Source organism: Schistocerca americana, chromosome 1 (assembly GCF_021461395.2).
Source record: "Schistocerca americana isolate TAMUIC-IGC-003095 chromosome 1, iqSchAmer2.1, whole genome shotgun sequence".
Classification (NCBI taxonomy): domain Eukaryota; kingdom Metazoa; phylum Arthropoda; class Insecta; order Orthoptera; family Acrididae; genus Schistocerca; species Schistocerca americana.
Window position 1 is genome coordinate 828711461 of NC_060119.1, and position 25638 is coordinate 828737098.

Below are 25638 nucleotides of genomic sequence, written 5' to 3' on the forward strand. Positions count from 1 at the left end.
TGAGAAACCGTACGCAAGCATGGTTGTTGCTTAATCCATTGTGCTATTTGACTAATTAGTTTCACGTGTTGTTGAGCCATAACCGTTGCCTGTTCAATCTCTGATCCAAGCATGCTCACCGACGAACGTAGCGCAACTGGAAATTCACGTAATCATCTATATTGAAGTGGGTATTAGATCCGCTATTCGCTTTGCCGCTGCATTGCTAGACAAGCAAAGAGAAAACGTGACATTATTAAACCGAAGGACGTCTTTCAGCACCAGACACATATTCCATCACTGTTAGAATCATTGTGAGTTGTAGGCATATGAGTGTGTTACATTCCTTAAAAGCAGCACCTCAACTGAACATCTTGTTTGGGAAACATTAGCGGTTGTACGGGAGAGTGGAATAGGATATTTTCTGCTCGGCGTCTCAGTCTAGTGACCGTTATTAAGATCACATGGAGGTATGCGGAGTAGAGACATCTATAAGTAACTTCAAGCATTATCTTTTGGTTTTGTTGTTCCGCGCCATGAGGTTGGGTTTTGTGCAGCATCTGTATACATAGAAATAATCAGCAACTAGTTGAATAAAATTAATTTCTTAACCGCTTTCGGGCAGTTAGTGCCCTTCTTCAAAGGGTTATACTGTACGTAGAGCATTATTTGCGACTGTCAACAATAAAATCAATGCAACAAAACACCGTGGTCATCTGCTTCATAGTGCCCGTACAAAAAATGGAGTAAAAAGGCACTTCATGTTAAATTTGTTTCCTTAATAATGCCTGTGTTGTGTAGAAAACACGCAGGGAACGTCCGCCTCGGCTACACAAATAAGTCGGAGGTGACAGAGAATTGCATCATCGAAGAATACCGATCATCTTCTTTATACCATTTGTATAAAGGCGCTATAAACCACATGACCACGGAATTCTGCTGTATGCATGTTATTGTTGACATTCGCAAATAATGTGATAGGTATAACCTTCTGGAGAAGGGCACTAAGTACCCTAAATCGATTAAGAAATTAAATTTCTTTTTGGCAACTACACTCCTGTAAATGGAAAAAAGAACACATTGACACCGGTGTGTCAGACCCACCATACTTGCTCCGGACACTGCGAGAGGGCTGTACAAGCAATGATCACACGCACGGCACAGCGGACACACCAGGAACCGCGGTGTTGGCCGTCGAATGGCGCTAGCTGCGCAGCATTTGTGCACCGCCGCCGTCAGTGTCAGCCAGTTTGCCGTGGCATACGGAGCTCCATCGCAGTCTTTAACACTGGTAGCATGGCGCGACAGCGTGGACGTGAACCGTATGTGCAGTTGACGGACTTTGAGCGAGGGCGTATAGTGGGCATGCGGGAGGCCGGGTGGACGTACCACCGAATTGCTCAACACATGGGGCGTGAGGTCTCCACAGTACATCGATGTTGTCGCCAGTGGTCGGCGGAAGGTGCACGTGCCCGTCGACCTGGGACCGGACCGCAGCGACGCACGGATGCACGCCAAGACCGTAGGATCCTACGCAGTGCCGTAGGGGACCGCACCGCCACTTCCCAGCAAATTAGGGACACTGTTGCTCCTGGGGTATCGGCGAGGACCATTCGCAACCGTCTCCATGAAGCTGGGCTACGGTCCCGCACACCGTTAGGCCGTCTTCCGCTCACGCCCCAACATCGTGCAGCCCGCCTCCAGTGGTGTCGCGACAGGCGTGAATGGAGGGACGAATGGAGACGTGTCGTCTTCAGCGATGAGAGTCGCTTCTGCCTTGGTGCTAATGATGGTCGTATGCGTGTTTGGCGCCGTGCAGGTGAGCGCCACAATCAGGACTGCATACGACCGAGGCACACAGGGCCAACACCCGCCATCATGGTGTGGGGAGCGATCTCCTACACTGGCCGTACACCACTGGTGATCGTCGAGGGGACACTGAATAGTGCACGGTACATCCAAACCGTCATCGAACCCATCGTTCTACCATTCCTAGACCGGCAAGGGAACTTGCTGTTCCAACAGGACAATGCGCGTCCGCATGTATCCTGTGCCACCCAACGTGCTCTAGAAGGTGTAAGTCAACTACCCTGGCCAGCAAGATCTCCGGATCTGTCCCCCATTAAGCATGTTTGGGACTGGATGAAGCGTCGTCTCACGCGGTCTGCACGTCCAGCACGAACGCTGGTCCAACTGAGACGCCAGGTGGAAATGGCATGGCAAGCCGTTCCACAGGACTACCTCCAGCATCTCTACGATCGTCTCCATGGGAGAATAGCAGCCTGCATTGCTGCGAAAGGTGGATATACACTGTACTAGTGCCGACATTGTGCATGCTCTGTTGCCTGTGTCTATGTGCCTGTGGTTCTGTCAGTGTGATCATGTGATGTATCTGACCCCAGGAATGTGTCAATAAAGTTTCCCCTTCCTGGGACAATGAATTCACGGTGTTCTTATTTCAATTTCCAGGAGTGTAGTTGCTGATTATAGAACGAGGAATACCACCTTATGCAAGACACCTTTGTTCTCTTTTGTTTCACCCAGACATGTTTCAGCACTTTTTGTGCTGTCTTCAGTGGGTCATTTTTTATTTTCTAACTGTAAGATTGTTGTTAGATATTAACATTTAGCGAAACTTTTGGTACATGATATTTACAATTGTGAATGAATAATTGTTGTAAGATATTGTACATCATTTGTTCATAGCTTACAGTTGAGATATGTATTAACGACCTGACGCACTGTGGGATGTTTATAACATTATGTCAAAGATTTAATTGGCAAAAGGGTGGATGTATGCATTAGTTTACATACCTTACGTGATGCATAAACTAAGCATACATCCACCTTTTGTCAATTAAGGTATAAATAGAACATTGACTTAATGTTATAAACAACACACAGTACATCAGGTCGTTAATACATATCTCAACTGTAAGCTATGAACAAATGATGTACAATATTTTACAACAATTATTGATTCACAATTGTAAATATCATATACCAAATGTTTCGCTACATGTTAATATCTAACCACAATTTTACAGTTAGAAAATAAAAAATGACCCACTGAAGATAGCACAAAAAGTGCTGAAACATGTCTGGGTGAAACAAAACAGAAGAAAGGTATCTTTCATAAGGCGGAATTCCTCGTCCTATTTTCGTAGTAAGCACCGACATAAGACGAAGAACTGCAACACCACAAGATGAGTAGTTGCTGATTATTTCGAGGTATATATCTACACTTTTTGAGAATTAATAGAATACCAAATTTGTAAATATATTTAGATTTATACATTTAAGTATTTCAATGTATATATCTACACTTTCTGAGAATTAATGGAATACTAAATTTGTAAATATATTTAAATTTATACATTTAAGTGCTTTATAATAAATTAAAGGTACTTCATCTACATCTACTTCGAAAATATTGATAGCTCTTAATTTACAGAATTTCATGGTGATTTAAATTCCACATATCTTTAAAAATAGTTATATAAAGTGTGGACTCTTAATGTGCAATTCTTCAGCCGTGAACCATTATGTATGTACTTTAAAACGGTAGATCTTCTACTATGGAACGTGTCATATTTACAAATGAACTGAGTTTTTTTTACTGTCTTAACAATTTTACATTTCCCGAATATGAAAACTTTAGTTATTTTTTGATAGCTTTTATTTAAAAATGTGTTTCATTGAATTGATTTTTGATAATATTCTGCGTACCTTGATTTCCCTTACTGATTTTTTGGATTTCGCAGGGTAATAATGTAACAGATAGACTACTGAAAATTAACACACTTTGTACGCTGCGATCGCAGTGGAGGGACTTTTGTTGTTCCAAGATGACTGGTATCAACAGTCTTTTGATCCCATCATCTGATCTAGGAGAAAAACATAGATAATGGAAGATGGGAGGAGGGGGTTGGAAGGCGACCAGAATTCATACCACGGCTGACATAAAATATATAAAATTCCACTTATCTTAGGGAATTTGTTATAAAATCGCCTTGTTACATCACATGAAGTCCCACATATACATGCTTTGATAAAAATCGAGTTGATAAAATGCACAGTCAATAAAAAGGCACGTAGATCGTAAAATCTAGGAACAATAAAAGTGTCTACTCTGCGATCGCGAAGTACAGAGTCTGTTCATTTTAAACCATACGATCGCCCTACAGAACAGCATGTTTACCCTACAAAATAGACTGTTAAATACAGTGCTGGCAAGAGTTTCTCGACTGTAGCACTTTTAAATTACAGTAGATTATTTGTTCCTTGGTACATGACCATTTAGCACCTTGGAATACTTTTTCACATTTGGAAAAAAAAATACTTTTCTGGAGTATTTTTTGTGATTTTCGGAAAGACTGCAGCACATTAAAAGTCAAACTGTCACTTAAAAATAGAATGGGAAGGGGAGGTTGGCAAAACTTATAGGTGACAGCATAGGTGGGGGTGGTGGGATCACTCATGGGAAAATTCCGGTAGTTGTGGGTGTTAGAGCTGTACCTTTTTTAGATTGAAGTCAGCTGATAGGTATTCCTGCTTAAGGGAAGTCTCTCTAACAAAGAAACCACTTTCTACAAAGCTTGGGTATCCGATTAATGAGGGAATTAGTATATTTCATCAAAATATACAAGGTATTCGAGATAAAGTTAGTGAACTGCTTATAGATGTTGACTCTGAAATTATTGGTATATCTGAACACTTCTTAAATAAGGAGATAATTCAGAGGCTTCCTTTACCAGGATACAGGTTGGCTGGCAGCTTTTCTAGGAGCTCTTTGCGGTGTGGGGGAGTAGCCATGTATGTGAAAAACGGTATCCCATTTGAGTCAATTGATGTTTCAAAGTACTGCACTGAAAAGGTGTTTGAATGTTGTGCAGGTGTGGTTAAATTTAGTGGAGCTAAACTTCTTACTGTTGTTATTTATAGATCCCCAGACTCCGATTTCACAACATTTTTGCTAAAGCTAGAGGAGGTTCTTGGTTCACTTTATAGGAAATACAAAAAGTTAGTTATATGTGGTGACTTCAATATTAATTGTATAAGTGATTGTGCAAGGAAAAGGATGCTGGTAGACCTCCTTAATTCATATAATCTTATGCAAACCGTATTCTTTCCAACGAGAGTGCAAGGGAACAGTAGAACAACCATAGACAATATTTTTGTTCATTCGTCATTATTAGAAGGGCATTCTGTTAGCAAAAAGGTGAATGGCCTTTCAGATCATGATGCACAAATTTTAAGTCTAAAAGATTTTTGTGCTTCAACACATGTTAAATATAGTTACCAACTTTTTAGGAAAGCTGATCCAGTTGCTGTACAGACTTTTGTAAACCTTATCAAGGAACAAGATTGGCAAGATGTTTATAGTGCTGATACAGTAGACGATAAATATAATGCTTTCCTCAAGACTTTTCTCGTGCTCTTTGAAAGCTGCTTTCCGTTAGAACGTTTAAAACAGGGTACTAGCACAAACAGGCAGCCTGGGTGGCTGACTAAAGGGATAAGAATATCTTGTAGAACAAAGTGGCAATTATATCAAAATGTTAGAAACAGTCAAAATCTAAATGCAGCAGCCCATTACAAACAGTATTGTAAGGTGCTTAAAAAAGTTATTAGGAAGGCAAAAAGTATGTGGTATGCAGATAGAATAGCTAAGTCTCAGGATAAAATTAAAACCATATGGTCAGTCGTAAAGGAAGTGGCTGGTCTGCAGAGACAGGTCGAGGATATAGAATCAGTGCGTAGTGGGGATGTCCGTGTTGCTGATAAGTCGCATATATGTACAGTACTTAATAATCACTTTCTGAATATAGCAGGTGAACTAAATAGAAACCTAGTCCCAACAGGGAATCATATAGCGCTCTTAGAAAAAAGTGTTCAGAGACTGTTACCTGAAATGCTCCTCCATGATACTGACAAGAGGGAGATTGAGTTAATAATTAAATCACTAAAGACCAAGAACTCTCATGGATATGACGGGGTATCTAGCAGAATACTGAAGTATTGTTCCACGTATATTAGCTCAGTACTTAGCCATATCTGTAACTTTTCCTTTAGCAGTGGTCGGTTTCCTGACCGATTAAAGTACTCGGTAGTGAAGCCACTTTATAAAAAGGGAGACAGGGATAATGTTGACAATTATAGACCTATTTCTATGCCATCGGTGTTTGCTAAAGTTATCGAGAGGCTTGTATATACAAGGTTACTGCAGCATTTAAATTCACATAATTTGCTGTCAAATGTACAGTTTGGTTTTAGAAATGGCTTAACAACTGAAAATGCTATATTCTCTTTTCTCTGTGAGGTTTTGGACGGATTAAATAAAAGGTTGAGAACGTTAGGTGTTTTCTTTGATTTAACGAAGGCTTTTGACTGTGTTGACCACAAAATATTACTGCAGAAGTTGGAACATTATGGAGTAAGGGGAGTAGCTTACAATTGGTTCGCCTCCTACTTTAAGAACAGAAAGCAGAAGGTAATCCTCCGCAATATTGAGAGTGGTAATGATGTTCAGTCCCAATGGGGCACTGTTAAATGGGGCGTTCCCCAAGGGTCGGTGCTGGGGCCACTGCTGTTCCTTATTTATGTAAATGATATGCCTTCTAGTATTACAGGTGATTCAAAAATATTTCTGTTTGCTGATGACACCACCTTGGTAGTGAAGGATCTTGTGTGTAATATTGAAACATTATCAAATAATGTAGTTCATGAAGTAAGTTCGTGGCTTGTGGAAAATAATTTGATGCTAAATCACAGTAAGACTCAGTTTTTACAGTTTCTAACCCACAATTCAACAAGAACTGACATTTTAATCAGACAGAATGGGCATGTTATAAGCGAGACGGAACAGTTCAAGTTCCTAGGCGTACGGATAGATAGTAAGCTGTTGTGGAAAGCCCATGTTCAGGATCTTGTTCAGAAACTAAATGCCGCTTTATTTACCATTAGAACAGTATCTGAAATAAGTGACATTTCAACACGAAAAGTAGTATACTTCGCATATTTTCATACGCTTATGTCATATGGTATTATTTTTTGGGGTAATTCTTCTGATTCAAAAAGGGTATTTTTGGCTCAAAAACGGGCTATTCGAGCTATGTATGGTGTAAGTTCGAAAACCTCTTGTCGACCCCTATTCAATAGACTAGGAATTTTGACATTGCCCTCGCAGTATATATTTTCTTTGATGTTGTTTGTTGTTAGCAATATTAGCTTATTCCCAAGAGTTAGCAGCTTTCACTCAGTTAATACTAGGCAGAAATCAAATCTGCATGTGGAATGCACTTCCTTGACTCTTGTGCAGAAAGGAGTGCAGTATTCTGCTGCATCCATTTTCAATAAGCTACCACATGAACTCAAAAATCTTAGCAGTAGCCCAAACACTTTTAAGTCTAAACTGAAGAGTTTCCTCATGGCTCACTCCTTCTATTCTGTCGAGGAGCTCCTGGAAGAGATAAAAAATTAAGCAAATTCCAGTGTTACATTCTTGATTTTCTTTATTTAAACTAACGACTTGTTTCATTTTATGTGTTTCTACAATCGTGTTATAATTTCATGTATTGACTCGTTCCATGACCATGGAGACTTCTCCTAAATGTGGTCCCACGGAACAAAAAATAAATAAATAAATAAAAATAAATATCAGAATTCAATTGCAGAGCTGCCTGGAGGGGGAAGTCTGAAAAATATTCCAAGATACAACACTACACTCTACTCAAGAATTCTTCTCCCATAATCAGCCGAATGATATATTCGTTTCGGAGCGAGGTTTCAAAAAGTTTCCTACTCGTCATTTTCTGGCGAAGTGTCTGGACCCCAAAGGAAGATGACAGTGTTCCTTCCGTACGCTGGACCGCCAACATCCAAGATCGCTGTAAACTTGGACTAGCATAATGTAAAGACAGTTATCCTCTCTGCGAGCAAAATTAGGGACATGTTTGGTAGCATGAAGTATGCTTTAGGACTAAAAACATCGGGCGTGTAAGTGTATCTGCCTGTACACCAGCCAAACGCTCAGCCGGCCTGTGTGGACGAGCAGTTCTAGGTGCTTCAGTCCGGAACCGCGCGACCGCTACGATCGCAGGTTCGAATCCCACCTTGGGCATGGATGTTTGTGATGTCCTTAGGTTATTTAGGTTTAAGTAGTTCTAAGTTCTAGGGGACTGATGACCTCAGATGTTATGTCCCATAGTGCTCAGAGCCATTTGAACCGGCCAAACGCAGCTCTGCAACTCACAGAGATGTGCACAACAAGCTAGGAAAGTCCACCTCGGCTACACAAAAATGTCGGCGTTGGAGAAGAATAGCATCTTCGAAGGATACACGCTCAACTTCGAAGACAAAAAGGTTTTATGTCGCGCCAGGGGTTTCTGGGATTCCATAATGAAGGATTTCCTAGAGACCGAAAAGCTTACGTTCGCCTATCAGTACAGTTTTAGAAAGCATCGCTCGTGTGAAACTCAGCTTGATCTTACCTCACGTGATATACTACGAACTATGTATAAAGGTAAAGGTAGATTCCATAGTTCTTAGAATTCCGAAAAGCATTTGATAGGATACACCTCTGCAGACTGCAATGAAAGTACGAGCATAGGAAATGGGTTCCCAGAAATGTCAGTGGCTCGAAGATTTCCTACGTAATAGAATCCACTATGTTGTCCTCGACAACGAGTGTTCATCAGAGACAACGGTATCGTCAGGAGTGCCCCAGGGAAGTGTAATAGGATTGCTGTTATTTTCATGCACATAAATGATTTGGCGGTCAGGGTGGGCAGTAATGTGCGGGCGGTGGGATGTCAAAGAGATGTGACAGAAGGATGATACGAAATGGCTTCAACAAAACTTCCAGTTAGTGTGATGAATAGGAACTAGCTCAAAATGCAGAAAAATGTAAGTTAATGCAGATAAGAAGGAAAAGCAAACCCGTAATCTTCGGATCATATTGGCACTGCCCTGCTTGAGATAGTGACGTCGATAAACATCTGGGTGTAACGTTGCAAAGCAATATGAAATGGAACGAACATGTGACGATTGTGGTAGAGAAGGCGAATGGTCGACTTCGCTTTACTGGGAGAAGTTTTGGAAAGTGTGGTTCATCTGTAAAGGAGACTGCATATAGAACGCTAGTGCGACCTATTCTTGAGTACTGCTCGAATGTTTGTTCTACACCAGGTGGGATTAAAGAAAGACATCGAAGCAATTCAGAAGTGGGCTGCTAGATTTGTTATCGGTAGGTTCGAACAACACGCAAGTGTTACGTAGGCGACGCTCTTTTCGAGAAACGCATTGAGAAAATTTAGAGAACCGGCATTTGAAGCTAACTGCATAACGAAGCTGCTGCCACCAACATACATTTCGCGGAAGGACCGCGAAGATAAGATACGACAAATTAGGCCTCATACAGTGCCATATAGACAGTCGTTTTCCACTCGCTCTATCTGCGAGTGGAGCAGGGAAGGAAATGGCTAATAGTTGTACAGGGCACTCTCCGCCACGCACCGTAGGGCTTGCGGAGTACGTATATAGATGTAGATTTAGAGGCGATATTAGCAAAAATCCCTAAGGAGCGTTCCGTGGTCAGAGCGCCAGCAGCGGACAGGAAGAATCGGCGACGCAGATTGCAGCCCCACCCCAACCAGCTCTATCGCGGCCACCTCGAACTCTCACTGCCGAGCGCTCACAAATTGTCATGCCTGCTCAGATCCCGGAAGATCAAAAACACGACCGAGAACGATAAATAGTAGTGTCCCACAGCACCCAGTCAGATCCCCAAAAAGTGATAAGAAACTTGTCGAAACGTCGTTTCGAAACTAAAATATTACTCGCTTGATTTTTCGAGACGAATTCGTCAGTTCAGTTGGCAGTTTTACGGGAAGGTGTCGTCGGTGAGTGACTGTAGGAGGACACAAGATGACTTGAACAGGATTTGTGATTGGTGTAAAGAATGGCAGCTAACTCTAAATATAGATAAATGTAATTAATGCAGATGAATAGGAAAAAGAGTCCCGTAATGTTTGAACACTCCATTAGTAGTGTAGCGCTTGACACAGTCACATCGATTAAATATTTGGGCGTAACATGGCAGAGCGATATGAAGTGGGACAAGCATGTAATGGCAGTTGTAGGGGAGGCGGATAGTCGTCTTCGGTTCATTGGTAGAATTTTGAGAAGATATGGTTCATCTGTAAAGGAGACCGCTTATAGAACGCTGGTGCGACCTATTCTTGAGTACTGTTCGAGCGTTTGGGATCCCTATCAGGTCGGATTGAGGGAGGACATAGAAGCAATTCAGAGGCGGGCTGCTAGATTTGTTACTGGTAGGTTTGATCACCACGCGAGTGTTACGGAAATGCTTCAGGAACTCGGGTGGGAGTCTCTGGAGGAAAGGAGGCGTTCTTTTCGTGGATCGCTACTGAGGAAATTTAGAGAACCAGCATTTGAGGCTGACTGCAGTACAATTTTACTGCCGCCAACTTATATTTCGCAGAAAGACCACAAAGATAAGATAAGAGAGATTAGGGCTCGTACAGAGGCATATAGGCAGTCATTTTCCGCTCGTTCTGTTTGGGAGTGGTACGAGGTACCCTCCGCCACGCACCATATGGTGGCTTGCGGAGTATGTATGTAGAAGTAGATGAAGAGAAAGACTGCATTCACATTCACAGTAATAACTGCAGTCACGTATTAGAGATAACTTAAATTGCTTCGAAAATAAGGTAAGCAAATTCGGTTGCAATACAGGGTGTAACTAAAACGTGTGGTCAAACTTTCAGGCAACATTTCTCACACGTACATAAATGAATTGTTTATATGGACATTGGTTTGGAAAAGCTTTCTTTCCGTGTTAGAGCTCATTTTTCACTTCTTTTCATAAGCACATAGCTCATGGGAAAAACACAGAAACGGAATGTATCAGTGTTACATGCAAACTTTTCTTACGTCAAAAATACCCCCCTGGTTACTTTTGGTTAGAATTAGCAGTTAGTTGAAATTCTTAGGTTTACTTCCAGTGTCTGTCGTTCCAATTGAACGAAGGAAATACTGACATGTGAGACACTTCAGTGCTTGTGTTGACATGAGATTAATTTCATTGCTTATGTTGACATGTGACAAGCTTTTCTGAGGTACTAGCTTCACGCACGTACCATCCATTGTTTAGTGTTCATCACAAATTTGGTTTGCGTACAGAGCAGTGAAGTGTTCTCACATACGGAATTTACGGATGGCCATTTGCTGTAGGGATTGGCAAATGACAATGGTCGTGGCGCTCAACGTTTCTATGGGGAGAGATTTCCAGGTCGACTGTGCCCCGATATGACGACGTTTGAAGCAACTGATTGTCGTCTTAGGGAACATGTGACTTTTAATCCTATTACCCGCAACTGAGGAAGGCCTAGATGGACGAGGACATCTCAAGCACTCAAGCAGAGGACGTACTTCTTCGTGGAGTTGACGAAAATGCTAGTGTAAGTGTAAGCAGTTTGATGCGACAGGTAATGTTGACCATATGAGTGTCTGGTGAGTTCTACATGAGCAACCGCTGTATCCGTACTATGTAGAGCCTGTGCAGGCACTAGCAGTAGCTGATTTTCCTGCTCGAGCACAGCTCTGCGAATGGTTCAGTCTGCAATGTGTCAACGCCATTGTAGTGCATATATGCTTTTCACGGATGAGGCTTCGTTTCAATGTGGTCAGATTGTAAATTTTCACGATGAGCACGCATGTGCTGTCGAAAGTCCTCACGAAATTGTGGAACCACATCATCAACAAATATTTTCTGCCAACGTTTGAGCGGGAATTGGTGGTGGTAAGTTCCTATGGGACCAAACTGCTGAGGTCATCGGTCCCTAGACTTACACACTACTTAAGCTAACTTACGCTAAGGACACACCCATGCCCGAAGTAAGACTCGAACCTCTGACGAGGGGAGCCGCGCGAACCGTTGTAAGGCGCCCTAGACAGCATGGCGGGCGGACATTGGTGGCTGTAAGGACTCGTGTTGTTCCACCCAGGCTCAACTCAGAAACATACAACAGCTTCTTAGAGCACACGCTACCTGTTCCGCTTGAACATGTGCCTTTACGACTGCGACAAAACACGTACTTCATGGCCGCTGGAAATCCTCCTCATTATATTAATTGTAGGCTTCTAAATAATATATTCGGTGACATATGGATAGGTAGATGTGGGCAAATTCGTTAGCCCCACGCTCTCCTGACCTAAATCCACTTTCCTTTTATTTGTGCAGCACGTGAACAGTCTTGCGTACAGAATTCCGGTACGAGAGTCGTCGTGCCCGTATTGTGGAAGGCTGTGAAACAATATGTAATTCTCCAGGGATACATCAGCTCTCCAGGGAGTCTATTAGACGGCGGATTGATGCATATATCTTTGCTAATGCAAGGCATTTCGAACAATCCGCAGAGGCTAATGTTTCATACTATGCTGATACCTTCTTTTCCTGTGTGTTTTTCATTGTTAATGTGTTGAAGAGTTGTAGAAACTGATCTCAGACATGGAATCTTGCTGAAAACCCAAGGAAATTCTGGTCTTCCGTAAAATCGGTAAGCGGGTCGAAGGCTTCCATCCAGTCACCCACTGATCAGTCTGGCCTGGCAACGGAAGACAGCAAAACGAAAGCTGAAATTTTAAATTTAGCATTTGAGATATCTTTCACGCAGGAGGATCGTACAAACATACCGCCGTTTGAGTCTCGTACAGATTCCCGTATGAAGGACATAGTGATAGACACCCCTGTGGTTGTGAAGCAGCTGAATGGGTTCAAAATAAATAAATCGCCAGGTCCTGATGGGATTCCAATTCGGTTTTACAGAGAGTACTCTACTGCATTGGCTCCTTACTTAGCTTGCATTTATCGCGAATCTCTTGCCCAACGTAAAGTCCCGAGCGACTGGAAAAAAGCGCAGGTGATGCCTGCATATAAGAAGGGTAGAAGGACGGATCCTTAAAATTACAGACCGATATCCTTAACATCGGTTTGTTGCAGGATTCTCGAACATATTCTCAGATCGAATATAATGAATTTCCTTGAGACAGAGAAATTGCTGTCCATGCATCAGCGCGGCTTTAGAAAGCATCGCTCCTGCGAAACGCAACTCACCCTTTTTTCACATGATATCTTACGAACCATGGATGAAGGGTATCAGACGGATGCCATATTCCTTGACTTCCGGAATGCGTTTGACTCGGTGCCCCACTGCAGACTCCTAACTAAGGTACGAGCATTTGGGATTGGTTCCCAAGTATGTGAGTGGCTCGAAGACTTCTTAAGTAATAGAACCCATTACGTTGTCCTCGATGGTGAGTGTTCATCGGAGGTGAGGGTATCATCTGGAGAGCGCCAGGGAAGTGTGGTAGGTCCGCTGTTGTTTTCTATTTACATAAATGATCTTTTGGATAGGGTGGATAGGAATGTGCGGCTGTTTGCTGATGATGCTGTGGTGTACGGGAAGGTATCGTCGTTGAGTGACTGTAGGAGGATACAAGATGACTTGGACAGGATTTGTGATTGGTGTAAAGAATGGCAGCTAACTCTAAATATAGGTAAATGTAAATTAATGCAAATGAATAGGAAAAAGAATCCCGCAATGTTTGAATATTCCATTAGTAGTGTAGTGCTTGACACAGTCACGTCGATTACATATTTGGGCGTAACATTGCAGAGCGATATGAAGTGGGACAAGCATGTAATGGCAGTTGTGGGGAAGGCGGATGGTCGTCTTCGGTTCATTGGTAGAATTTTGAGAAGATATGGTTCATCTGTAAAGGAGACCGCTTATAGAACGCTGGTGCGACCTATTCTTGAGTACTGTTCGAGCGTTTGGGATCCCTATCAGGTCGGTTTGAGGGAGGACATAGAAGCAATTCAGAGGCGGGCTGCTGTATTTGTTACTGGTAGGTTTGATCATCACGCGAGTGTTACGGAAATGCTTCAAGAACTCGGGTGGGAGTCTCTGGAGGAAAGGAGGCGTTCTTTTCGTGAATCGCTACTGAGGAAATTTAGAGAACCAGCATTTGAGGCTGACTGCAGTACAATTTTACTGGCGCCAACTTATATTTCGCGGAAAGACCACAAAGATAAGATAAGAGAGGTTAGGGTTCGTATGGAGGCATATAGGCAGTCATTTTTCCCTCGTTCTGTTTGGGAGTGGAACAGGGAGAAAAGATGCCAGTTGTGGTACGAGGTACCCCCCGCCACGCACCATATAGTGGATTGCGGAGTATGTATGTAAATGTAGATGTAAAAACAAACCGTTTCCAGACCCCTGACCATATTACATATTTTCTTGCTCTGCGTGTGAGGAATATTTTCTGAAAGTTTGGCCGTAGCGTTTTCTTACACCCCGTATAGGTCTTTTATTTAGTTGTAAAGAAGTGCCTTTGGTACAGGGAAATAAAGCGTTTGCATTAACTGTTGGACGGTTGTACGGACCTGTTCGATGTCTGCGGTGTGCTCGTCGTAGTTGCGAGTCACGGTGACGACGGGGAAGCGGTCGGGCTTGAACCACGAGTCGACGATGTAGGCGACCAGGATGGGCTCCAGCAGAGTGCCCTCTCGCCAGGCCACCTCCGTCATCACGTTGAGCAGGTCGTCCTCCGTGAACATCTTGTACTCGCTGTAAACCACGACAAATATGTCAACGCACCACGCCTAAACCACTCTTCCTCACACTAAGATGAGCGGGTCACCTGTGTCACGGCGAGAATATCTGCTTCTCCTTTTCTGTTAGTTGAAGTATATTATTTTCAACAAGTTAAAATTTACCTTGTTCTCCATACCGACTGAGATTAATCTCAAATTTACATAAATACATCATTCATTATAAAACTGTCATGTCACATACTCTTCATCGAAAAAGATTATCAAACAAATGCCCCAAATTACAGTTGTAAAAGTAACGATAATTTTAGTCCAAGTTTGACCAACAGACTGGTCAGTATCTTCTGAGGTTAGCACAAGCTACCTTACCAATACCACTCATCTGCAATGGTATTATCAAAACGGCGCACTTAAGCCACTTACCAAAATCAACTAGGTGTAAAATTCACACCATAATAAGAATTTTTGTTATCTGCTAAAGACTTTAGTTTAGGAGCTTTTGTTACAACTGAATAAGGCCATATTTATTTTGTTTGATAAAACAAAGACAACTTTTATTCAGATGTAACATAGATCTTAACCTAAAAACATTAATATAATATTAATATCGATTGAGGATTAAAACATCAACAACATTAAAGAATTATAGTTATTCCCGTTGCGTATACCTTCGATAACTCGCAACCATATTACCACATTTCAGACAAACCAAGACATCGAGCTATGTTACAAATTAATCTGTTACTACAACCTTCTCTTTATGCTCCCATTCGTTGATTTCACTAACTCACAAGCAAACTGCCAGTTTACAACCTGATCTAGGTTCAGCGCCATAGAGTTCATCACTTTTGAATAAAACCTGTAATTCTCTGAGTTATATATTTCGATTTGTTTAAATGTTGAACCCCAAATTTTGACTAAATAAGACTGGTAGAAACATTTTAAGTATCTTTTGCAGTTCTTACTTTCTAATAAATCAGTTCTGAATTATTTTAAAATATATTACTCGCTGTCATTTCATTTTTCCCACTCCGCTCCTGCTCGGTATCAAAACCTACCCTCATTTCACTAATACTTACCTCGATGGGACATTAATAAGACACAGGCCGACTTACTAAAAGACATAATGCCCCAACGGGAACGTGCCCACGATCGTGTAGTCTAAAAAGCTTCCTGCCCACGAGAAGTCTGCTAGACCTTAATTTAAAGAAGAAATTTCCAATAATGTATGTTTGGAGCATAGCATTGTATGATAATGACGCATGGACTGTGGAAAAGCCGGAACGGAAGAGAATCAAAGAATAAGAGATGTGGTGCTACAGAAGAAATTTGGAAATTAAGTTGACTGATTAGCTAATGAATGAGGAGATTTTTTGCAGAACCGGCGAGGAAAGGAATGTATGAAAAACGTTGACAGGGACTAGGGACAAGATGACAGGACATGTGTTAAGGCATCAGGCAACAACTTCCTTGGTACTAGAGAGACAGGTGAAGATGGTAAAAACTGTAGGGGAAGGCAGGGATTGGAATACATACAGCAAATAATTGAGGACGTAGGTTACAAGTCTATTGTCCTGTGATACGAAAAGATACAGGGGAGGAATTCGCGGCGGGCCGCATCAAACCAATTAGAAGACTAATATGACACAAAAAAGAAGGAAAGGATAAGATGAAGCGGATGTTCCGAATCATGTCGGTGGTCGTTGTCTTGCTATAATGTGACTTCTGGGGTGCTCTGGAGGAGTGGTAACGCTTTGACATGAACAGTTACCCACTGCACCCGTTAAAGCTGAGAGTGGGGCGGTTTTGTACAACTGAGATCGTCAGTCATAGTTCTTGTCAGTACCCTAACATCCGGCTAGTTGCTCATGCAGGACAGTTTTTCGCCATTTATGCTGAGGCATGACCTGAACTGTCGACCCTTCAGTGCACTTTGAACGCATTAAAGCCTCCTATCGATCGTCAGCAAGGTCGGGTACCGAATAGGTCTCGTTTGTTCCATTAAAATAAGGCCATCTGCATACTGTCTTTCTGCGCACGCTCCGTAACATCGCAACAGACGATTGGCAGCCCTTATTTTCCTGCGTATCTCGGACGTTAACATCAGTCTGTTATAGACTGTAGTGTTTCTAGCAGTATTTATTACGCCCGGGAGGATGTAGAACCCACCTTCAGTATAGTCCTATATTTAAACATAATACTGCGCAGACACACTCGTTTTAGACTTTAATACAACCGCCACGCATTGTCTCTCTGAGACGTTGTTCCCGTAAACAACCTCTCCAAGCGAGTTTCTACCGACCAACTCATTAATGTCTTGGTACGTCACTACAGTCCTCAGAATAGATCCATAATGAAATCTGTCTTTAATCACTTCGTCGTCGATTGCTCATAAAACGTTGTTCAACCTTTCGTCCTTTCATAAAAAGATACCTCTGCCTCTTGGTTTGTATGCCATCATTTGTATTAAAATATCTCACAGATTTCTTTCAATACTTCAGTCTCCTTCTTTCAGTCCAGAAACGACTTCTTCGCTCCCAAAGACGTACACATGGTGAAAGAGAGTATAAGAAGTTCTTAAAAATTTAATGGGGCTAACTAATGGATATACGGTGTCGCTATTTGCGCACGTGTGTGTGTGTGTGTGTGTGTGTGTGTGTGTGTGTGTGTGTGTATCTGTGTGTTTGAGAGAGAGAGAGAGAGAGATTTTTGGGGGTGGGCGAATAAGAGAGGGAGGAAGACAGGAACGGAGTGTTGGAGACAGAGAGGTAATGAAATAATAACGTTACCTGGCTTGAATGAATTTTCGGATGCTGTGCACGAAAACTCGTTCGGTGAGAGTGTAGTTCAGCATGCGGAAGATCCACTGCGCTAAAATTGAGAAAGAAAGAGAGACCACTGTCAATGTCACAGTTTGAGGTTGTAATATTCTGAGAAAAGAAAATTTGTTACAAACTTTCATGTATTTTATAGTAGCCCATGTTCATTTAAGTAATAATTCTGTAATATTTCACAGACTTTATGGAGTTTATGCTTGCAGCTAGCACTAGCATTTATTGAGAAAACTGTGTCGCGAATACTCACTTTTAGCAACGCGGATCTCTTCCTTCAGCGAGCCAATGAGAGAATAAGGGTGGCGCTTGCTGTATTCATAGTAGAGACTGTAGCCCATAGGAGGGATAACCCTAGACGCCGCCTGTATCCAAAAGATAAGTCCACATACCATTATTTTTAACAAGACAAATATAACAACACGCTATTATACAACTAATTATCATTTGTAATTCATACAACGAGTGTTCTAAGCTTAATTTAAACCAATATGTCCATAAAAACTACAAGAAGAACGTACATTTTTTTTTTTTTTTTTTTTTTTTTTTGCTGTAAAAAGTTCGAGGGCTATTTAGAAAGTAGGGAACGTTTCCGTCTGACGCCGCTAGGCGCGGGCCAATCGCGTATATTTTGGTATGTGCGTGCTCAGCAGCTCAGTCGGCATCCATCCGTGACAGGTGACAGCGGGAACGTTTCTACGCGTATGGTTTTTTCGATATTCGAATTTGAAATGTGCGCTGCAGTCGAAAATCCCGCCAGTTGTGAGGTGCGGTATGTGATATGGCTTTTGTTGGCAATAAACCTAAAACCTATAGAAATTTATGGTGAACTGTGCGAAGTGTACGCAAACAACGTAATGAGTGAATGTTCCATCCGGAAATGGATTAAAAATGGCCGAACCAACGTTCATGATGAAGAGAAGAGTGGACGCCCGAGCACTGTGACTGACGATCTTGCCGCTTAAGTTGATGAAACGATTCGTGAAAACCGTCGCTTCACATTACCGGATCTTTCGCTTTCTTTTCCACAAGTTTCACGGACTTTGTTGTTCGAAATTGTCGCTCAAAAGCTAAGCTGCCACAAATTTTGTGCCGGGGAAAGCTGACGTCCAAAATTTTGTTTTTGCACGACAGTGCCCGATCTCACATGGCAAAACGCACTAAAAAACTACTTAATTCATTCAAATGGGAAATCTTCCCTCACCTGTCCTACAGCCCCGATCTTTCTCACAAGCGACTTGTTTCGCAAGAGGAACTGGGTTGCAACGCAGCGCTCTGATCACGACGCGGAACTCCAGGCGGGCGTGACTCACTGGTTGAAGTCTCAGGCGGCAGAATTTTACGACGAAGGTCTTTCAGAGCTTGTCCACCGCTATGATAAGTGCCTCAATGTGTTTGGTGACTACGTGGAAAAGTAGTGTCAGTATCTCTTTCAGATGTACGTAATAAAATGTATTTCTCGTACTTAGTTTTTCTATGCCAAAACGTTCACTACTTTCCTAATAGCCCTCGTATAAACATCTCAAGCACAACAGCCGACAGATTTAACGGAACGTGCCATCGCTGCCATATAGATGACCCACTTCCTACGAAAAGAAATTGGGTATATTTGTGTTCAAATACATTTTCATTCAATTTTTCATCTGATCCTCAACGTTCAATATCATCCTATTGCTCTAACAGGCTAGCAGAACCATTCATTATTACTTAGTATATGTTACATATATCAGGCGTTATCAGGAGAAATATTTCAACAGGTGGTAGAGCAGATAGTTTCGCATATAACATTTCCTATAACATATGCCCAATTTTTGTCTGTTACAGTCTTAAAGAAGGCGCTAAACGAACGCAAATAATTAAGTTTTCAGTTGATTTTCATAGATTCCACCTGCGGTTTCAATGCACTTTCGAATTCCCTTGACAGCACCAAGTGTAGCAGCACTGTCCACAGTTGGAACGATTAATTCGCCTCTTGTATTTACTTTTTCTTTACAGATTTCGCCTTTCAGCCATCCCCACAGGTAAATCGAAAAGTTTAAGATTCGGGGTGTTGGTGGCAAAGAAGCGATGCCATTTGTGCAAAACCGTCTTCCGGGTAATATTAGGTTTAGAGGGTGTGTCACTTGAGGACTTGTCGCACCTGCTATGATGTGGCACACTCTTTGTTACACAGAGAATATGAATACACTTCAGGCACTTGATAGTTCACAGTTTCAGTCCGAGCCGGCTCGTCGTTACTCGTAGAACACAAAGAGAATAACCCAGCTAGTCCGGGTTCAAGCAGTCCATCAATAACAGCAGTTCTAAACACAGTCGAGTAGAAATTCAGTAAACAGGGAGTATGGTATAAGCGAGGTGGAGACCTAAGCACAGCACGATTCAAAGTGTCTTGCATCCGGCCGGCTGTCGCGTTATATCTCGAGGCTAACGTCAGCGGCCGCTCCATGTGACCAACCGCTGGTATCTCTCACCGGCCGCTGGACAACTAGAAAGACATCACGATGTATGGACCTCACTGTCGAATGACAGAGATATAGCACCCGACATGCTGGATGAACAAACCCATCTTTGTAGGAAGTTATTCCAATAATGCTGGAAGATGGTTTTCGAGAAAGTCTAGATAACAGAGTCCTGTACGACGATGCGGGAGCGTAACAGGTCCAGTCATTTGGTTGTCTATCGCCCAACACCACAGATTTACAGAGAAGCATGCTTGAAAATTTCTCCATTAAGGATAGTGGGTACTTGCAGCAGCACTAACGTGAGATACGAGAGTTATTCCACGGCCGCGAATTAAGGCCGCTTCATCAGTGAACGCGGCGACTTGCAATTAGGCAACGAAAAAATTCTTACGTAGCTTCATCTCTTTCTCAAAGGTGTTGATCTGCTGTTAATGATAAGGTCAGAGGCTATCCATACGAAATGTCGGCCGTATTATTGTATGAGGAACACCGGTGCTTCTAGAACCTAAATATGTAATTGTTGAACAACTATATTCTGCCAAATGTTAATGTCTTCTATTTAATCCATACTCTCTTTATTTTCACATTCTGATGAAATATGACAGCTGGGCACTGCCGCAGTATTGCACAGTGCAGTGTAAACACTAGTAAACACTCTTCGGTCTGGTACTCTGCAGTTAGGAAATCGTCGAATCCACCCTCTACAAGCAGCAGCGGTTCCTGTTACAAAACCGGTGCACAAATACCATATCGTTGTATTCAGTATTTGTAAATACACGCAGCATGCATAAAAGATACACTAGAATTGGCTAACAAATGACAACCATAGTCGAAAAATTCAGTTATGTAAACTCAAGCACAACTTCACAATTGGAACTTCAAATCAAAAATGACAGCCGAAACATAAACCCAGGCGAAATGAAAACGTATCTGTGTAACCTGCCGTATCTCTGTAAGCTATAAAAATTTGACACGTGTTGCGTGGAATGTTTAATGCGAATTAATCTACGCTACCACCCCCTAACATATCTACTATTCCTCCCAAAAATCCTTGTAACTTCAGTGATACTGGAACAAGCCACATAATAATTTAAAATTTCTCTTTTTGCTATCTTGTAGATGTAGACTCTAAATGAAATAGATACCAGGCTACGTATTATTTCTTTTCTATCAAAATAAAACTTCATTTTGTGATGTGTGCATTGGAATGTTCACCTCAGAAACTTTCAAACTTTTTACCACTTCAGTAATGTAAGAGTCTAATCTGTCACATTTGTGCAGTACTTTAATCTCCTCTTATCAGTCTGTGGTTTATTTCCTACCCCTCCCCCCCCCCCCTCCTTCCACCTGCCGGCCGGTGTAGCCGAGCGGTTCTAGGCGCTTCAGTCTGGAACCGCGCGACCGCTACGGTCGCAGGTTCGAATCCTGCCTCGGGCATGGATGTGTGTGATGTCCTTAGGTTAGTTAGGTTTTCGTAGTAGTAAGTTCTAGGGGACTGATGACCTGAGATGTTAAGTCCCATAGTGCTCAGAGCCATTGTCACACCGGCCGGCCGTAGATTTGAACTATAAGATACTGAAAAACAGGAAGAAATGTTTTAAGTTTAAAACCGTCCAAAGCTTTGAAATTTATTCTTTGTACGTCCCTTCTCGCTCTCTTTTCTTGCTATCGGCGTTCATAGTCGAGAGCCGTCCACGAAGCAGCCAAGACTTTTTGAACAGCCCGTATATGAAAAAGGTAGTTTATGCACTTATTCCACAGCGGTATTTTATTTGCCTGTAATTTTTCTGTCTGTGCCATTAGCAGTGTAAAATGTTACCTTTATCTTTTTCGTGTGTATTTTTTAAACGTTAGAAACATTAAATTATTAAAAGTTAGTTTACGTTGCAAATATAACCGTTGAATCTACGAGAACACTCATAAATATTCGATAAACAAAAAAAGGGCGAGGAGGGTCGGCAGTAATAAATGTATAGGTAAAAGTCGAGACTCGAGATTGAGCTTTAATTGAGATGTATGAGTTTTATAGTGGAGAGAACGCACCTTTTGAGGCACTAAGTACAACGAACTTACTTGACCTACGAACACAATTCATTTGGCTGTAATTAATGTAGTTGGTAACTGGTACATGTTTTTGTAGTGATAAAAATTAAAAAAACTGTTTTACTGTTTAATAAATCAATTTTAATAAAATCGAAGAAGTGTGTAGTACTTTCAACGGTGGTAGTATTAGTAGAAATGTACCCTTTTTCAGATTTATTTCGACTTATTTAAGATTTTGAATTGCATAGGTAGAAGAAGGTATATCCAAGTTTTTTACTGTTATAAATTGCACAGGCACAAGAAGTAATATAAGCTGAAACGCTCTCGATCCTATATACACGTAACTGATATAGTGATATATTGGACGGTTTGGAAGAAGAGAAATATAAAATGATATTAACTGTAGTCCATACCAGGTGGGACCTACTGTTAAATATGAACAACTTAAATGTCTGTGTTTCAAAGCGATAAGCGTGAGGATAGTATTGTAATGCCATTGTTCACCTTTACCTGTAATAATCCTGCTCCATACTGAACAGTAATTAGTACAATTTCCATAAAATTTGCCTTCTACAGAATTGACGTGGATACTGAAGTTGATTGCATCTGGCCATATATTCTGTAGAGTGTTTAAACAAATCGAACTAGTCAACTGTAATTGTCAGCCACCGTAGCGGTGTAGTCAACGCGCCAGACTGTAATGCGGAGGACCCGGATTCAATTTCGGTTAGTATCAGGGATTTTTCCTTATTGGGAGCAATCGAAGAGCACCAAGGTCTGCTAAATCGACAACCCATATCCAGAAGACGCCATTGCCTGAGGATTACATGACGGTCGGACGATCCCGATGGCAAGTCTGTGACTGCAACGACGGTATTATTCTTTCTTTGCATCCGTAATTACGGTCAGGGAGATTACAATCTCACAAAGAGCTAAATTTTCTTTACATTATCTTGTTCGATGCGTCCTCGTCATTTGGTCTAAGTATTATTTAAAGAATCAAGCCACCCAGTAGCGATCGCGTAAACAGTTGAATTAAATTTCAGATCTCTCCTGTATATTAAGCAACTGAAAATTTTTGCATTATTATTGTGAAGAAGAAGAAGAAGAAATTATACACCATAGTTGACTGTACCGTGAAAGTTTAACAGGTCGAAGGAAGGCTTCCTCCAGCCAGGCGAAGCGTACAAAAGCATTCCACTACTAAAATCAACCTGCTGACTGTCTCGCAGCTAACGCTGTTCCAATGAACTAGGCTGTGCTAAGGATATTTACAAAACCTGTACTACATTTAGTCATGACTAGCCATTGTCTTACGAAAAAGAGCAGCCACTACCTACAGTGCTTGATTTGTTACGGTAAGCACCGGTACTCCGTACCCGGTATCTATGATGACCGGTATCTCTGATGAAAAAAAATCAGAACTGCAGACTCTGACAAGTGGAAAAAGATGTTGAGTCTCTTGCAGTTCGCTTTCGGTTGAACAGACGAGATACGATTAAACCATTTCGTGAGTATCTTTTCGATAGTTTCGAGTACTTTGGTGGAAATTGTAAGAACAAAATAAAGCAGCCCACAAGTTTGCTTCCGTTGATAACTACCACCACGACAATTGCAGTGTCATTTAGTGAACGTGAAACACGGTTTTCCCAAATGAATGTGATCATTACTGACGGTAGAGCCTCTCTGATACCAACAAACTGTTTCTTCACTATTTTTTCTAAAACTAATGGCTCAGCACCGACCAGTTCTGACCCTTCAAATTACGTGGAATCTTGGCTGCTTCGTGGACGGCTCTCGACTATGAACGCCGATAGCAAGAAAAGAGAGCGAGAAGGGACGTACAAAGAATAAATTTCAAAGCTTTGGACGGTTTTAAACTTAAAACATTTCTTCCTGTTTTTCAGTATCTTATAGTTCAAATCTATGGCCGGCCGGTGTGGCCGTGCGGTTCTAGGCGCTTCAGTCTGGAACCGCGTGACCGCTACGGTCGCAGGTTCGAATCGTGCCTCGGATATGGATGAGTGCGATGTCCTTAGGTTAGTTAGGTTTCAGTAGTTCTATCTCTAGGGGACTTATGACTTCAGATGTTACGTCCCGTAGTGCTTGGAGCCATTTGAACCATATGAGGTGGAGCACTGGTTAGCAAAATTTTGTAAATTTCTGTGAGGTTGTATGGGACCAAATTGCTGAAGTCATCGGTCCCTACTCTTACACACTACTTAATTTAACTTAAACTAACTTACGCTAAGGACAACACACACATATACGCACACCCATGCCCGAGGGAGGTCTCGCACCTCCGACGGGGGTGAGCCGCGCGAATCGTGCAAGACGCCTGAGACCGCACGGCTACCCCCGCGGCAGTGGTCAGCACACTGGACTCGCATTCGGGAGGACGACCGTTCAAACCAGCGTCCGAGCATCCTGGTTTAGATTTTCCGTGAATTCACAAATCGCTCCAGGTAAATTCCGTTATGGTTCCCTTGAAGGACACTACCGACTTCCTTCCCCATCCTCCCCTAATCCAATGCTGTTTTTGTCCCGTCTCCCAAATTTACCAACAAACCAGCAGGAAAGTCATAGTACCAGAACATCTTTTTTACGAATCAAACACTTACCACCTACAATAACCATTTGGCGAACAGAATTGATTTACTATGGTGTTTGCGATACAAATCCGTACAGGCTACAGCAGCTGGACGTGTACGTCCGGAGAGGCCGTCAGAGATCTGACCTGTGAGGGCTCCAGGTTTGGGTCCTGCTTCAGGGCGCTGACGACGAACTTGACGAGCGCCTTGGTGATGTGGACGTCGTTGGCGCGCGGGAAGGGCGTGCTGTAGTGGCCCAGCCACTGGTACGCCAGCTCCGTCGCCAGGATGGTCGTCAGCGTCGACTCGCTCACCAGGTCCTGCTCCCTGCGCATGCGCAAACACCACAGTCGATGTGTGCTCCGGACCGTCTTTGTCATGCAGGGTTTCTACGGCTGTAACATGTAATCCGAGTCCTGGGACTCACAGAGGCTCTGTGCTCAAAGCACTGCTTACGAGACTGCACGCATGCAAATGTATGGTTTGCCACAGAGTCAGAGGAATTGGCAGTTTGCCAGTCGCATTCCAATGACGAGCGTTTGCCTAAAGAGCACGTGAAGATGACAAAAGGTACGGAATATGTTATACGTTTGCTGACTTGTATTCTAAGGAATGAAAGCTACACATGAGTGACTTATCCGACTTTAAGGTTTTCTAATAGAGAATCAGTTTAGGGTGAATGAATATTACTGATAAGATACGCTGATGATATTTATATCATCAGTGAAAGTGAGGAAGAATTACAGGAGTTGTCGAATGGAGTAAGTAGTCTAATGAGCACGGGCTATGAACTGAGGGTAAACTGTAACAACATGCGAGTAACGAGTAGCAGCTGACATGAAATTAGTGAAATGCCTAACATTATCATTAGGGACCATGAAGTAAGCCGGCCGAAGTGGCCGTGCGGTTAAAGGCGCTGCAGTCTGGAACCGCAAGACCGCTACGGTCGCAGGTTCGAATCCTGCCTCGGGCATGGATGTTTGTAATGTCCTTAGGTTAGTTAGGTTTAACTAGTTCTAAGTTCTAGGGGACTAATGACCTCAGCAGTTGAGTCCCATAGTGCTCAGAGCCATTTGAACCATTTGAACCACGAA

General features: G+C 42.3%; 1 protein-coding gene across 1 annotated transcript in view; it reads right to left on the minus strand.

Annotated features, from left to right (window-relative positions):
- The window catches only part of LOC124546401 (aminopeptidase N-like), a 263906-nt gene that overhangs the window by 131806 nt on the left and 106462 nt on the right, over window positions 1–25638 (minus strand). Inside the window, exons 7-10 of the mRNA XM_047125035.1 lie at window positions 24691–24871; window positions 17702–17813; window positions 17407–17488; window positions 14450–14633 (exon numbers count right to left, since the gene is read on the minus strand). Of these exons, the coding sequence (XP_046980991.1) occupies window positions 14450–14633; window positions 17407–17488; window positions 17702–17813; window positions 24691–24871 (559 nt within the window). The remainder of the gene's footprint in view (window positions 1–14449; window positions 14634–17406; window positions 17489–17701; window positions 17814–24690; window positions 24872–25638) is intronic.